Source organism: Archocentrus centrarchus, chromosome 6 (assembly GCF_007364275.1).
Source record: "Archocentrus centrarchus isolate MPI-CPG fArcCen1 chromosome 6, fArcCen1, whole genome shotgun sequence".
Classification (NCBI taxonomy): Eukaryota; Metazoa; Chordata; class Actinopteri; order Cichliformes; family Cichlidae; genus Archocentrus; species Archocentrus centrarchus.
In genome coordinates, this window is record NC_044351.1 from 1,830,910 (window position 1) to 1,844,467 (window position 13,558).

The 13,558-nt window shown below is 44.5% G+C and overlaps 2 protein-coding genes across 2 annotated transcripts; one reads left to right on the forward strand and one right to left on the reverse strand.

Moving 5' to 3' along the window:
- The first annotated feature begins 1,047 nt into the window (after nucleotides 1-1,047).
- mphosph6 (M-phase phosphoprotein 6) lies at nucleotides 1,048-4,139 on the forward strand. The gene is made up of 5 exons (XM_030731766.1): nucleotides 1,048-1,486; nucleotides 2,242-2,354; nucleotides 2,587-2,677; nucleotides 3,064-3,164; nucleotides 3,612-4,139. Exons 1-5 carry the CDS (start codon nucleotides 1,439-1,441, stop codon nucleotides 3,733-3,735), a joined length of 477 nt encoding a protein of 158 aa, XP_030587626.1. The 5' UTR covers nucleotides 1,048-1,438; the 3' UTR covers nucleotides 3,736-4,139.
- On the reverse strand, nucleotides 4,084-12,200 carry hsd17b2 (hydroxysteroid (17-beta) dehydrogenase 2). Its single transcript, XM_030730937.1, has 4 exons — nucleotides 11,897-12,200; nucleotides 11,101-11,286; nucleotides 6,189-6,326; nucleotides 4,084-4,471 (listed from the first exon to the last, which is right to left on the reverse strand). Exons 1-4 carry the CDS (start codon nucleotides 12,198-12,200, stop codon nucleotides 4,119-4,121), a joined length of 981 nt encoding a protein of 326 aa, XP_030586797.1. The 3' UTR covers nucleotides 4,084-4,118.
- Between the last annotated feature and the right edge of the window lie 1,358 nt (nucleotides 12,201-13,558).

Consider the following 13,558-nt stretch of genomic DNA (forward strand, 5'->3'; position numbering starts at 1 on the left):
AGAAACCAGTGTTGCCAAGTCCGCTTATTATAAGCGACTTTGGGCTTGTTTTTTTCTAAAGTCGCTTGCAAATCTCGTGAGTCGCGGGTTGCGGTTTTTTGGGCTTGTTTTTGAACGTGGAGTTGCTTATTTGGGCTTGACTTTCTTTCCGAGTGAAACTCCTTGAATATCTCTCGGCGCCCTATAATAAAGCAAAAAAACGAGTGGTAGGTAGTTTGTCCCTTCCAAGCCCCCGTTTCCTGTTTATCGCTCCTGCCCAAGTTGACCGGGCGTACACCCAAACAAACACTCATAACAGCCCAGAGTGAGGAGGCAGCGCAAGAATGAGCTCCAGTAAGCGGGGGAAATATAGAAAAAATATAATAAAGAGTGGGAGAAAGAGAGCGCACTTACAGAATGGATCCGAGCTCCGATGGGAGACAGTGGCGCTAAAAGTGGATATACACTATATGCATGCATAGGGGCGCCAACACGATGCGGCGAAATTATTTCTCTAGTCGCATTTTCTGTATTTAACAGCTGTGCATATGAAATGATCAGTAACAGAGGAACGGCGCTGATTAGGCACCCCTGTGCTCCTGCCCCCCCCCCCCCCCCCCCCCCAAAAAAAAAATTGTGTCTGCATACACCTCTGAAAGTAGCTGCAGTCCTAATGGGAGACGTACCAAAGGCATTCCCCAGATTTTGCAAGTGTGAAATATGTGCTCACCATGCTGATTTAGTTCAACACACACACACACACACACACACAAAAAAAAAAAAACCAACTGTGCACCCTTCTCTTCCATGAGGCTAAGAACCATTGGTTTTACTGCTTCAAAACACAATGAGACAAAACAAAGAAGTGAGCTATACTACTATAGAGCTATACTGTTTAAAATCGGCCTCAGTTTTACACAATGTTGTGGGTTGCCAGTTGGGCTTCTTTTGGGCTTGTTTTCATAGAGCTGGTTGCTTGTTTCTGTCGCAAGATCTGGCAACACTGAAAGAAACTGTTAAGTCAGTTTGAAAAGGAAGTAAACTAACACAAAAACAGGGACCTGCAGCCGGAGGAAAGGCTGAAGGAGCAGTTCAGAGATGCTCCTCAGCCTCGTGGTGTGTTTACCTGAACAGGGAGCAGGAAAAGCTGCCCTCTGTGAGTGTTTGAACTCAAACACAATCTACTGAGAGGCCAAGAATTGGAAGCTGGAAATGCGCAGATCACCATTAATGTTTGATTGATAAGATACAGATATCGATGCCTTAAAGCATTATTGATGAAACAGAAAATCCGTGCTGGACATCAGTGATATCAGAGCTCGATTACTAGGGCTGTGTGGTTGTGCAGGCAGCTCGGCTCTCGGCTGTTTCTGTCTGTGTTTAGCGTGGCGTTAGCTTGTGTTAGTAGCGATACCAACGCTCCCTCCGGCTGTTCAGTCGCGTTGTTATCGGGGTACAGATGGAGGGCGACTCGGTGAAACTGTCCAAAAACCTGCTGCGCATGAAGGTGAGTGAGGTGGTTTGTTTGAAACGGACGTGCTTATGGACACGCGAGGACAGCTAGCAGCCATTAGCTAGCAGAACGCTAGCTTCGTAATGCGCCGGCGCAAAACTCCTCGCTGAAATCTCAGTTTAAAGTTTTCTGCCATAGCGAAAGCTTAAAATCACATATAGATGCTGATTGTTATTACGTTCGTGTAGCGCTGGATCCAGAGTGTAATTCGGCCTGTAGCTGAGTTAATAAAAGGATGGTCCTCTGGTATTAATGAGTGTTGTAATCAATGGATGGGATCAGTTTGCGAGTGCAGACTTGAACCGCAGCTGATCCGGGTGATTAAAAAATGAAGTGTGCCAGTTTGAAAAGTTAAAGATCAGTTCTTAAAAAAAAAAAAAAAAATTTGTCACGTGATGTTAAATTGAACAGGCGGGGATACTCAGGTATGGCTGTGACGCCTGAAATTCAAACTTTATAAAAGGGATCAAGGCCGGATATGACGTGCAGACTGAGACGGTAAGCTGCAGGTTGCTGGTTTGAGGCCCTGAGAGGCCGAACCAGGAAGTTTGGTAATATTCATCTATCCAAACGTTTAGTCTGCAGGTGTGGAAGATTTGAGAGTTTCTGCAGAAGCTTTAGTGGGAAGCTGTGAGCTGAGGCCCGCCACAGAAGATCTCATCCATCAGAGCAGGCGGAGAAGCACACTGTGGTTCAAACACCACAGAAACATCAGATGAAGGTGGCCTAACGTGCGTGTGTCTCCACAGTTCATGCAGAGGCGTCTGGATGCAGAGACGAAGAAGCAGCTGGAAGAAGACGAGCGGAGGATCATCAGTGACGAGCACTGGTTCCTGGACTTGCCCGAGCTCAAAGCTAAAGAGTAGGTACCGTTCAGGCTTCGCCCACTTTGACTGTGTTCCTCGGATCACCTGAGCTCCTGGGGTCCTCAAAGACTTTTCCTTCATGTAGCTGTCTGCTAAACAAGCAGTTTTATGTACTGAGTTGAACAGGCAGTGAACTTTGTTTTAAGGTCAGAGGTCATCTAATGATGGAGGCTGATAATGAGTTACTCTGGAGGTGTTCCTAATATTGTGGTGCTTGTGCTCTTTCAGGAACCTGATCATAGAAGAGAAGAGTTTTGTTCCCTGTGAGGATCTGAAGTACGGCCGTCTCTCCTTCAAAGGGTTCAATCCTGAAGTCGAGGTGCGTCTGACTTCATTTTGCTCCATCTATGTTTATTGTCTGCATCTGTTTACTTCCTGTTTTAATTCTGAGCCCCGCCCCCGCAGCAGTTCCTCCACCAAACAGGAAGAGTCAAATCTGAGCAATAAATGTCATATCTGATGGTAAATGTGAAACCTCACAGACAGCAGTTCATTCATTCAATTCCAACTTTAAGATTCTATTAATAATGATGATAATAATAATAAAAATGACGCATTAGCCTGTATGCCCGGGGGCATACTGAGGGGGTGCTGAGGTTTCAGATACTGAGGAATCAGTGTTTCTGTACTCGGGCGGCTCCTCGGCTCAGTTTGTTTCGGTGTTTGAAGCGCCGCTGTAACTCGAGTGAAAACCTGTCTCTGCAGAAGCTGATGGCTCTGATGAACCCCAGGGAGGAAGAGGAGGAGGAAGAGGAGGACCTGAGCCGGATGCAGACGGATGTCACAGATGAAGAAATGGCTCTGAGGTACAGTCTGAAAACGGAGAGTTTGTTTTTCCTCTGACGCTGTTTTCAGCTGTTCTTCATGTTAGAAATACAGCTGATGATGCTGCAGGTCAGTCTGAGAGTTCACTCGTTTCAGGTTAGTTTCTTTGATCAGGAGCACACGCACGCACGCACGCACGCACGCACGCACGCACGCACGCACACACACACACACACACACAGTGTCAGTACACACATCCCCCAAACCCAGATGCTCAGATTGTCACTGGGAGTGACCGGGATGCATCAGAGGGACAGCTCAGGTTGAGCGGGTTGGAGAGGCGAGGCTGAGACGCTGTGGATATGGGGGGCGGGGGTGGGGGGGGTGTTGAAGTGGTCCTGGAACTGGTTTCTAACTGGTTTAGATAATTTTGGTGAGCAGATACCTGAGTGCGAAAGTTCAGGAGGATCTGTGCTTTTTCTCCCCAGGTATGAGAGTTTAGTCGGAAGCATGAAGAAAAAGTTCGCAAAGAAGCGAGAGCGAGCGGCGCTGGAGGCAGACGACGAGAACCAGAATGACGGGAAGAGAGCGTTTGTGAAGCCTCAGGACTGACGATGTTCCTGTCAGAGATGTTTTTAGATGTTTGTGGCTGCCGTGGAGCAGCAGTTCTCTGGATGTTATACATCCTGCTTTTAACTCGGAGGAGGAGCGACCCTCCTCGGAGCTCACAGGACTTCAGATGTGAGCAGAGTTTCGGAGCTCCTGTGAGCTGCATTTTTGTTACCTGTTGTTTGGTTTTTTGATGATGATCATAAAGAATGTTAAAATCACCTGTTGCCTGCTGCACCTGTTTTCTCCTCGTGATGAAGCAGAGATGAAGGTTAATTCAGACAGGGCGTCCTGCAAAAACATCTTCCAGGAACACAGGCTGTATATAAAAGATGGAGACACAGCTGAGGTCAGACTGCATTTATTTCAGAGCGTTTGAATCCTGTTTAAGTTAGAGACTGCGGGCTTTGGAGTCCTGCCGGCCGACAGTCGGTGTGTTTAAAGAGGCGGCCGGCGATGGCGTCGAACGCGGCAGTGGGGCAGCAGCGGTGGAGGAACGGCAGCAGCCAGCCCATCTGTCCGGGGGTGTACAGCGGTCTGGGCCGGGTCGACAGTAGAGCGTGACAAAAGTCGTCCACCACGGGAGACAGATCCTCGGCCGACTGCTGGGACATGCGGGCCAGCCTGCCCGGCAGGGATGAGATGTACGCCTCCCCATAATCCTCTCTGGCTTCAGGGGTCACGGTGGCGACGAGCTCGTCTCTGAGGCGAGCGGCGGACTCACTGCTCCCGAAGATATCTGAAAACAGGAAGAGATCAGACACCGCGAAGCTTCGACTCAGCTCCTCCATTATTGATTTTTGTTCAACAGAAATCAATCAATAATGGAAAATGATTGAATATAAAAATAAAATGAAAACAATTTTATTAATAACTCTGAATATCAATATGAGAATTAAAGTGTGTCTTTGAGAATGACTACATTTAAAGTCGGATCAATAACTCAACATTTTAAATAAAAATAATAATGAAGTTTTAAAACATCAGAAAATGACTGAAAATATTCAAAAAGAACTATTTTAGTCGGGATAAATGACTTTTAGAATGTTTCTGTGGAGAAACCAGTAAATAAAGTCATGTTTCAATTACAAATGCAAAAAATAAAATGTTCCCTTTGATGAGCACCTTGAGGCAGCTGCTCATCAAATTAAAAGGAGAGTTCACAATAAATTCAGCTTCATTTCCAAAAACTTCAGTTCTCTGTAAAATAATGAAAACGGAATCTCATAAATCCAGATTTCATTCACAGAAACAAACTGAGGAGATGAACCACTTTAGGAAAATGAGCCCAGCAGCTCATCTCTAAAGCTGTTACAGGTCCGTGTTTCCAGCTGTGCAGCATCCGCTCTTCCTTTAACATCAGTCCGTAAACATCTGGAACTGAGGAGAGCAGCTGCTGGTCAAAGGTCCGGACTGCAGGCCGGTTCAGCTCAGACTCTTCTGCTGTGAAGCTGTGCTGCTGGAATAGCTGCTGGATGCAGTTCAGCGTCATCCTGCTGAAACATGAAGGCCTTCCCTGAAGAAGACGTCTCAGGGAGCACATGCTGCTCTGAACCCCCCCCCCCCCAATACCATCAGAGATGCAGGCTCTGACCTGAGAACAGCCCGATGGTCCCTCTGCTCTTTAGTCCATGATTGGATTAATCTGACCTCAGAACAGTTTCCACTTTGCCGCAGTCCATTTTAAGTGAGCTTTGGCTCAGAGAGCGCTGTTTCTGGATCATGTTCACATGTGGCTTCTTTAAGCTGTGCCTGTGGACGGCACGCTGAGCTGAGGTCAGTGATTTCTGGAAGTGTTCTGAGGCCATGCAGTGATGTCCAGGACAGGAACAGGCCTGTTTTTACTGCAGTGCTGCCTGAGGGGCACAGACATCCAGCCTCGTCCCTGCACACACATTTCTCTGAATCTTGTGATGATGAGGTTACTGTAGATCATGAGATGATGATACTTTATTGATCCCACAATGGGGAGATTACAGATGAGATGTTCACAGTGAGGAACATTATTATTCAGCCATGTTACTGACCTGCTGCCTGTGAAGCTCATGAGTTCTAAAATGTTCTCTTTAGAACCTTTTTGCGGCTCTTAGACCGTCGCTGCCATCAAATTCACCATGAGCTCAGATTTCTTTTAAAATGGTTCATTTTCTCACTTTGAGCTTGTTTTCTATGTTTAAATCTGGTTTTTATGAGATTTGCATCCTGTTGTTTACATTCTCCAGCTTTTTGGAGTTCAGGTTGATATAAAAAAATGTGATTTTTAATGTAGAGAAATACAAAGTAAAATAATCCTAAAAATAAAATGGGTCAGAATAACGGTGTGAGTGTTAATAATAAATAATTACACCTGTTCAGTCCGTCAAACACCTGCGTTACCTGTGCCTGTCAGAGCGCGGGCTCTTCCTGCCTTTGAGGTCACAGACGTGTCAGTGTCTTGTGATCAAACTCAGACTTACTCGTCCTGAAGCCTGCAGGCTGGATTAAGGCCACCTTGACTCCCCACGCGGCCAGCTCCAGCCGCAGGACTCCGGAGAAGAGGCCAAGCGCGGCCTTCGACGCGCCGTAAACTCCGAGCCCGGGCATGGGCACCTCACCTGCAGGAGAGACCGAGAGCGCTCAGACAGGAAGCGCCGGTATACTGCTGCTTTAACCACTTTCATTAGTCTAACAAGCACAAGGTCGCTGGTTTGTATGGAGGACCAAAACTGACATAATCAGAAATAAAAGCAGAAATATATATATAGTGTATATATCTTGTTTTTCCTTTTCCTTATACACGCGTTTTCATCAAGAAATATATAAATTTTCTTTTTCCTTTTCCTTACACATGCGTTTTCATCAAGAAATGTATATATTTTCTTTTTCCTTTTCCTTACACATGCGTTTTCATCAAGAAATGTATAAATTTTCTTTTTCCTTTTCCTTACACATGCGTTTTCATCAGGAAATGTATATATTTGTTTTGCCTTTTCCTTATACAAGCCTTTGTTCTTTTTACATTTCCTCGTCCGCTTTCCCTTTACCACATGTATTTCTGCCTGCTCTTTTTCCTTTTCCGTATGCATTTCTGCCTCATTATGCAAATGAGGAGGGTTGTCTTCTTGCTCCAGCTCCTCTACTATTGGTCAATAAACAGGAAGGAGCAGGATCCATGTGCAGATCGATTGTGCATGCCTGCGCCTTTGACTTCAGTTTAGCAGCCCCGAAAAGTTCGGCAATATCCGTAACTGACACACTCGCAAGCAAAAACGACTCCAAGGCATCAGCGGGCAGCAAATATCCAGGTCTCCCAGCAGTTCTTGTGTGGTACAGACTTGTGCAAGCGACACGCCACCTCCTCCAAAATCTGGAGAACTAATGGGTCAGCTTCATTATCCATGTCTGCAGCTAAACGCAGTAGCCTCTCATTCAAAAATATCTACACTAAACAATAAATAGTCATCACTGACAGTATTGCTTTCAGTTAAGCTAGCAAGGTGACTGAATTCTTCTGCAATTGTCTGAGACAAGACCTGGAAAATTCACGGATGCTCATCATCTTTATGATATAGCGAAAGGTAAGGTTAACAATAACAGTATTTACTTGTTAGTTAGCCGTGGTAATGTTATCCAGCATTGTCATTTTATCATTCTGTATCTGCGTATAAAAGAAACAATCTCTGATTGGAAAGTAAGCTAACATCAACTTTAGCCACAGGTAGCTAAAATATATACTGCTGCCTGTCAGTGCTGTAATGTTAAAAGGTTTACTTTCTATATTAATGTAAAATTCAGTGACATCTTCCAACACTGTTGTTTAGAATAGTGTTTTAAATATTGACCTGAAAGCTATATGTCAAACCATTTCCATGTTCTGATGTGATTCATAATTTTCTTTTTGCCTTCTTCTTGTGTCCATCTTTCTCAGCAGCAGCCCACCTAACAAGCATGTCAGTCATCAAGATGTTACTACAGTGTGCCATGCTGTTCCAATAACGAACAAAAAACTAGTGGTATTTGAGTTTCCACGATTTTCCAGTGGACACAGAAATACGTGTCTGAAGGAGAGCGATCAGGAGAGATGAGGGCCAAGTTTTAAAATCCTTTGTGGAGGAGGACAGTGTGTGACAGTGTCTGAAAGGAGACAAACCAGGTCAGAGCCTCCCTACAACTCACACTTCTTGGATGAACATTCATTACTGCAAGCAGCTGTGTTGGAAATCAAATCTCTCTGTACATCTAACCTGTGCTTTTTAAAAAAAATAGCTATTAATGAATGAATTGATGTGAAGAATTCTGTAAAATGTTTTGTAAATAGCTTGTCTTGAGTGATATGCATATGTACATCTTTTACATTTAAATTGCATATTTTTGTACATTTTACACATTTGGCAATGGAGCACATGGAGGAGAAAAAATGCTCAAATTAAAGCTTCCATTGTGGAACAAAGAAACAAGGTTTGTGGCAGTTTCTTGCAAACATTTATTAATTATATTAAACACTGTACATGGAGCAGTGATGGTAAAAAATATATATATTAGTACATACACAATTTAGGTCCATTTTGCATTGGCAGAGAAAATGTATTTATGAAAGGCATATCAATTGCATTTCAACATTAAACTAAATAAATTTCTCAGGGTTTTCAACTTAAGAAGACATCCATGTAGATGTCATGATAGAAATGATCAAGTCTCTGTCTCACTGAGAGGATCAGCTCCTCATCCCCTTCAACTCCATGCAGCAGCTTGCATATCCCTGGCTGTGGACGTGTGTCCTTCGGTTTCTCCCTGCTGGCCATGATGTGAGGATCTGGAAGAGGACCTGCAAAGTGAGATATGTCAATTTTAACATAGATTTCATTATGTCATGTGACCTTGCAAACTATGACGGTCAGACTAATCACCTCCCTGTACATGTTTGTAATGCAAAAATAACTCCTTTAATAGTTCAAGCTGCTGCAAATTTTAATAGTAAAATTTTATTATAAAGATAATATAGAGGGCATATATGAAAAGCAGTACATACTATTACATACATACTATTCACTCTTATGTTAGAAATGCATTACCATCTTTGAATAGCTGGGGGCTTATATATATGTTTTGACAATATTTATTTTTTTACTGTTAATCTATTAGCATAACTTGTTCTTCAAATAGCCATTTAGATGACTGGGGGATGAATGAATGTGACTGCTGCCTGGGTCTTCTAGGTTCTTATTTGTCTGCAGCAGGGTTATAATAGTTTTGGATTTTACATTATAGTTTAGTTTTAGTTAGTTTTTACTTTTTTTTCTCTAATTCAGTTAGTTTTAATTAGTTTTCAGAGTGGTTTTGCTCGTTTTTATTAGTTTTTATTTTTGGTTTCATGCTTAGTTTTAGTTAGTTTCAGTTAGTTTCAGTATTAGTTTTAGTATTTTCATACCTAATCAGGTGCAAGATTCAAGGCGCAAAAGTGACTATTGTGTAATGAAAACTTGACAAAAGATACAGTTTAAAGAAATATATTCAACAACCAGCTGTTCACAAGACAGCAGAACTACATGCTAAATTTGTGTAATATTAAGGACACACATGAACATCAACAGGGAGAAACAAAGAAAAACATGAATTCCCAAACTCAATAAATTCTACAATAAACTCCACAATAAACTTCAGCATCAGTGCAGCAGATTAATAACGCCTACATGTGGTGTTAAACAAAAACAAACTCTTTGAAGGAGTCAAAGCTCAAATCCATCTGCATCCTGATGTTCTCACCACCTGAAGCTGCTTCTGTTTAGGAGCTAGCTTGGTTAGATGCTGCTAATTAAACCTGCAGGGTCTTTGCGGCCTCTGTACACAACCTACAGAAGTTGCCGACCTCATGTCCGCATTTATGCTTGTGTAGCTGGATTGTGTGTGTTATTACCTTGTGGTCGTGTGCAGGTGTTTGTACTCAAAGAACCTCCATACGGGACTCTGCCGCTTTCTCGGCAGACCGCAGCAATTACTTTGCGGACCAGCGCGGTGAGCGCACGCACATGCGCACTCACACAGTTGTCCTGTGGCGCTCCCAGCTTAAACTCCGAGAGCGGAAACAATGATTTCATATCAATCCACAAGGCTTAAAATGAAAGTCAGTTTATCGATAATTTCAGTTAGTTTTAGTTAGTTTTGTAAACTCACAATTCAGTTTTAATTAGTTATCGTTTTTTCCTTTTAATTATAGTTTTTATTTATTTCAGTTAACGACAATGTTTTTTCAATTTCAGTTTTCGTTATTTCGTTCGTTTTCGTTAACTATAATAACCCTGGTCTGCAGTGTTTATCTCCTGACATCAGACGGCTCACTGTGCGCCTTTCATCCTCGCTGAAGCTGTTCAGCCTGGGATGAGCGTCTTCCTACTCACGTCTGTATCTTTGCAAGAGTTTAATTTCTTAGGACGTGGTGCAGTAGCGGGTGGACAGTAAAAAAATGCGCAGGTGTCTGTCTGTAGGCAACCGAAACTGCAGGACGCTCAGGCAGCACCGGGAAACCACATTTAACTTCCAAATAACAAACGATTGCGTATTTTTCGTGACGGGCGGCAACCCTAGTCTATACTATAAGGATCTAATCAAGATTAGAGCCTAAAGATGTTCTATTTGCAAAACAGAAAGGTCACGTAATGTTAGCTAGCAAACAAATTGACTAATGCTATCCTAGTCTATTAATTAACAGCTAGAAAAGACAAAGACACGTACCTGTGTTCAATGTTCAATGAAGAATTTGTAGCCTTTGTCCAGTTGTGAACGTGTTGTTCGTGAAAACTTGTCTGCATGTCATAGCATATCCTAAAACCATATTAGACTGTGTAAACTCCATGGCCATAGACATATGGCCAAAGGCGCAGGCATGCACAATCGATCTGCACATGGATCCTGCTCCTTCCTGTTTATTGACCAATAGTAGAGGAGCTGGAGCAAGAAGACAACCCTCCTCATTTGCATAATGAGGCAGAAATGCATACGGAAAAGGAAAAAGAGCAGGCAGAAATACATGTGGTAAAGGAAAAGCGGACGAGGAAATGTAAAAAGAACAAAGGCTTGTATAAGGAAAAGGCAAAACAAATATATACATTTCCTGATGAAAATGCATGTGTAAGGAAAAGGAAAAAGAAAATTTATACATTTCTTGATGAAAACGCATGTATAAGGAAAAGGAAAAACAAGATATATACACTATATATATATTTCTGCTTTTATTTCTGATTATGTCAGTTTTGGTCCTCCATAGGTTTGATCCCGGCAGGAAAAACAAATCCTGGTGTTCATGAGAGCAGGAAACACCAGAAGCCTTTAACTCATTAAAAGCAGCGCGTGCGCAAACCTGCGGACGCCTGAACCCACCTGTCCTGAACCTACCTGCCATGCTGGACACGTTGACGATGCGTCCTCGAGCCTTTCGCAGCATAGGCAGGAATACCTGGCACAGGTGGACCGCAGCCAGGAAGTTTACGTCCATGGAGCGTCTGGAGGCCGCGAGCGGCTGCAGCTCGCTGTCGGCGGGGAACTGCAGGACTCCCGCATTGTTCACCAGCCCCCACAGACCTGCAGAGACCGACCAGAACCAGAACCAAACCGGCAAACATTTACCCACAGTTCCACCAATCAGCAGGTTTGTTTTTAGGACATAAGTGTTTTAAAAAAAGGAACTGTGATGTCACGAAATCCCACAGCGTTGTCTGTCTGCGGTAGACTGTACACAAAAGATGGAGGTAGCGCCTTAAGCCTGCATTCTTTCTAATGTCCAGCAGGGGGCGACGACTGATTTCCTGGTGATGTTAATGTCTAATTGATTAAACTCGAAGGTCCCATTAAAGTAGGCGGGGCTAAATGGTGATTGACATTCTGCAGAATTTCTCAGCTCCCCCCCCTCACTGATCTCATCAGGTTTCAAAACACCAGCATTGCTACGGTGGAGTCAGTGTTGGCACAGTGGCTACCTCCATCTTTTCTATACAGTCTGTGGTGGAAACAACACTAATCCCCCCCCTCCGCTATCAGTCTCTGAGCTTTATTTTAAGCCCATCAGGTTCTGACAGATAAGTACTGATTATTGATCCGCTCGTCATTTACCGGCCCTGAATCTAACACAATAGTGTCCGTGGGCGCACAGGAGCTGGGTCAGAAACGCCCCGCCCTGGAAAGTAAGTCTCACCTGCGTCACCGACCCAGGTGTGAATGTGGCGATGCGCTGCTTCTGTCTGTGAGCTGTTGGTGACATCGAGCTGCAGCACCTTCAGTTTGTCGCCTCCTCGCTCAGTAAGCTGCCGAGCTCCGGTTCCGTTCTCGTCCAACACGCCGGCAAACACCGTCAGGCCTTGCTGACTGAGTGCGACCGCCAGAGCGCGCCCAAATCCCGAATCACAGCCTGCACAGGAGAAACAGCCATGTTCACAAAAACAGCGCCCTGCAGGGCGTGGCGGGGGTGTGATTATGTGTTTCCAACCTAAGGTTCTCATCTGTTCTCATCTCCGGCCTCTCCAGCTGTTTAACCTCTTCATGTTTAATGATGTCAGACTGAGTCTGTGTGATGGATTTGGTTTTTATCTCTCAGAGGAGCTTCTGGTGGATCCCCACCCCAGGTGGTTTTTCTAATCCCCGGAGACACCCCTGCACACCTGACGGCGACTTTGTTGGGCTGCTGAGCTGGAGCTGAGTCATCCTGAGGATAAACCGCTGTTATCAGAAATCTGATCCTGGCGCCGCTTCCTGCTCTTCCAGTCTGATGCTCACTGAAGCTGAAACAACTTGTTCGTGCAGCGCCGTGACCCTGCACGGCAGCCAGTTTATTAGGCACACTTATGAACTCTAATGCACTTGTGGTGTGAACTCTACTTTTCTGAAGCTTCATTTCCAATTTTTGTGGTCAGCGAAGTGACGTATTTGTTTGGGGGGGGGGCTCTTCAAAAAGCCCACAGCATACACACAAGATTAAATGATTGCTGAGTCCCTTAATTTAAAATCATTCTTTATCTTAAAGAAGCGTCACCCGACAGCAGCCAGCACAGTCTAGAAAGGAGCAGCTCCAACATTAGTCTTTATTAGCAAAGCCACATGTAGATTAGGGAAGGAAGAGTCGGTCTGTCTCAGGTCCTTTCATCACATCAGCCTCCAAAGCTGCAGTTCCTCTGCAGTCCAGCAGAGGTGCCACAGTGAGTCAGTCCCCATAGACTCCCATGTTGAAACTTTCCAGCAGAAATAAACATGATTACAGCCTGATGGAAAAACTGCTTCGGTATCTGCAGCCAAGTTCCCCCTTCAAACCCACTGTAGAGGGGAGGATGTTTCTGTAACTCACCTGTTTAAATTTGATGCAGGTGTAAAGTTTGCTGAATTCCCCAGAAAACGTTTGAAATATATTTTTGTTGGAAGTCAAACACCTTGCTCCATTTACAGATTCAGGATTCTTTGAGTCACTGTTTCAATGAAAGCACCCAGAGGCTTGTTTTGATTTACCTGAAGAACCTGAACCACCTGAGGTGCATATGCACTGCTGACAGGATCAGAGCAGGTGTGTAAAATCAGTACCGTCAGTATGAAAGCTGATGCACGTTAGGTGTGTGCGTTACCTGTTCCTCACCTGTTACCAGCACGGCTCTGCCAGACGGTAGCAGCAGCTTTTCCCGTCTCTCCATCCCAAACATCAAAGCGAGGCTGCAGCCTAACAGCGCCCCCCCATAGAAATCTGGACACACGGTGAGTTGCAAAGAGGCCCCCCCACCCAGGACAAGGGCCAAAGCAAGAGCAGTGACAGCAAACGCATTGGCCCCGTTGCACCTGACGCCCATGTGCCACACTTCTCTGAGCTTCCACGCCA